Below are 589 nucleotides of genomic sequence, written 5' to 3'. Positions count from 1 at the left end.
ACCTCACCGTGTCTCCGTCTGGTGCTGCATCTGTGGGGTTGCTGCCTTGTCCCCTCAGCGAGTTGTCTGCCCCTGCTGCTGCTGCTGCTGCTGCTGCAGCAGCAGCAGCAGCAGGTCCCTGCATCAGCTGCGCATCTGTGGCGCCCCTCGCTGGTCTGCCTCTGGGACTGCTGTCCCCTGCTGCAGCAGCAACAGCAGCAACAGCAGCAGCAGCAGGAGCAGCAGGAGATGTTCTGCTGCTAACTGGTGGTTCTGTTGCTGCTGCTGTCTCCTTGAGGGGCAGCAGCTTCTGCTGCCTCTCCGCCCGGGAGCTGGGGTATGAGGCCTCAGCAGCGCATGCAGCGAGGCTGGACATAGTAGACCCTGCATGCGCTGCAGCAGCAGAAGAACCTCTAGCTGCTGCTGCTGCTGCTGCTGCTGCTGCTCCTGCTGCTGCTGCTGCTGTCTCCGTTGCTCTTGCTGCTGTGGGGCTGTTCGACGAGGGCGCCGTCCGTCTCCTTTCGCTGCCCGCCCTGGAGCCCCTGCTGCTCCTTGATGCATGCAAGGGTGAGAGCTCTTGCTGCTGCTGCTGCTGCTGCTGCTGCTGCTG

General features: G+C 63.7%; 1 protein-coding gene across 1 annotated transcript in view; it reads right to left on the bottom strand.

Moving 5' to 3' along the window:
- Positions 1-355, bottom strand: part of EMH_0086110 (uncharacterized protein) — a gene marked incomplete at both ends in the record, with an annotated part of 2419 nt that extends 2064 nt beyond the window's left edge. Inside the window, one exon of the mRNA XM_013500992.1 lies at positions 8-355. Coding sequence (XP_013356446.1) covers positions 8-355 — 348 coding nt within the window. The remainder of the gene's footprint in view (positions 1-7) is intronic.
- Between the last annotated feature and the right edge of the window lie 234 nt (positions 356-589).

Source organism: Eimeria mitis, genomic scaffold, assembly GCF_000499745.2.
Source record: "Eimeria mitis Houghton genomic scaffold, Emh_scaff6130, whole genome shotgun sequence".
Taxonomy (NCBI): domain Eukaryota; phylum Apicomplexa; class Conoidasida; order Eucoccidiorida; family Eimeriidae; genus Eimeria; species Eimeria mitis.
The sequence above is the reverse complement of the archived record's forward strand: the minus strand, read 5'-3'. Positions and strand labels throughout refer to the sequence as shown.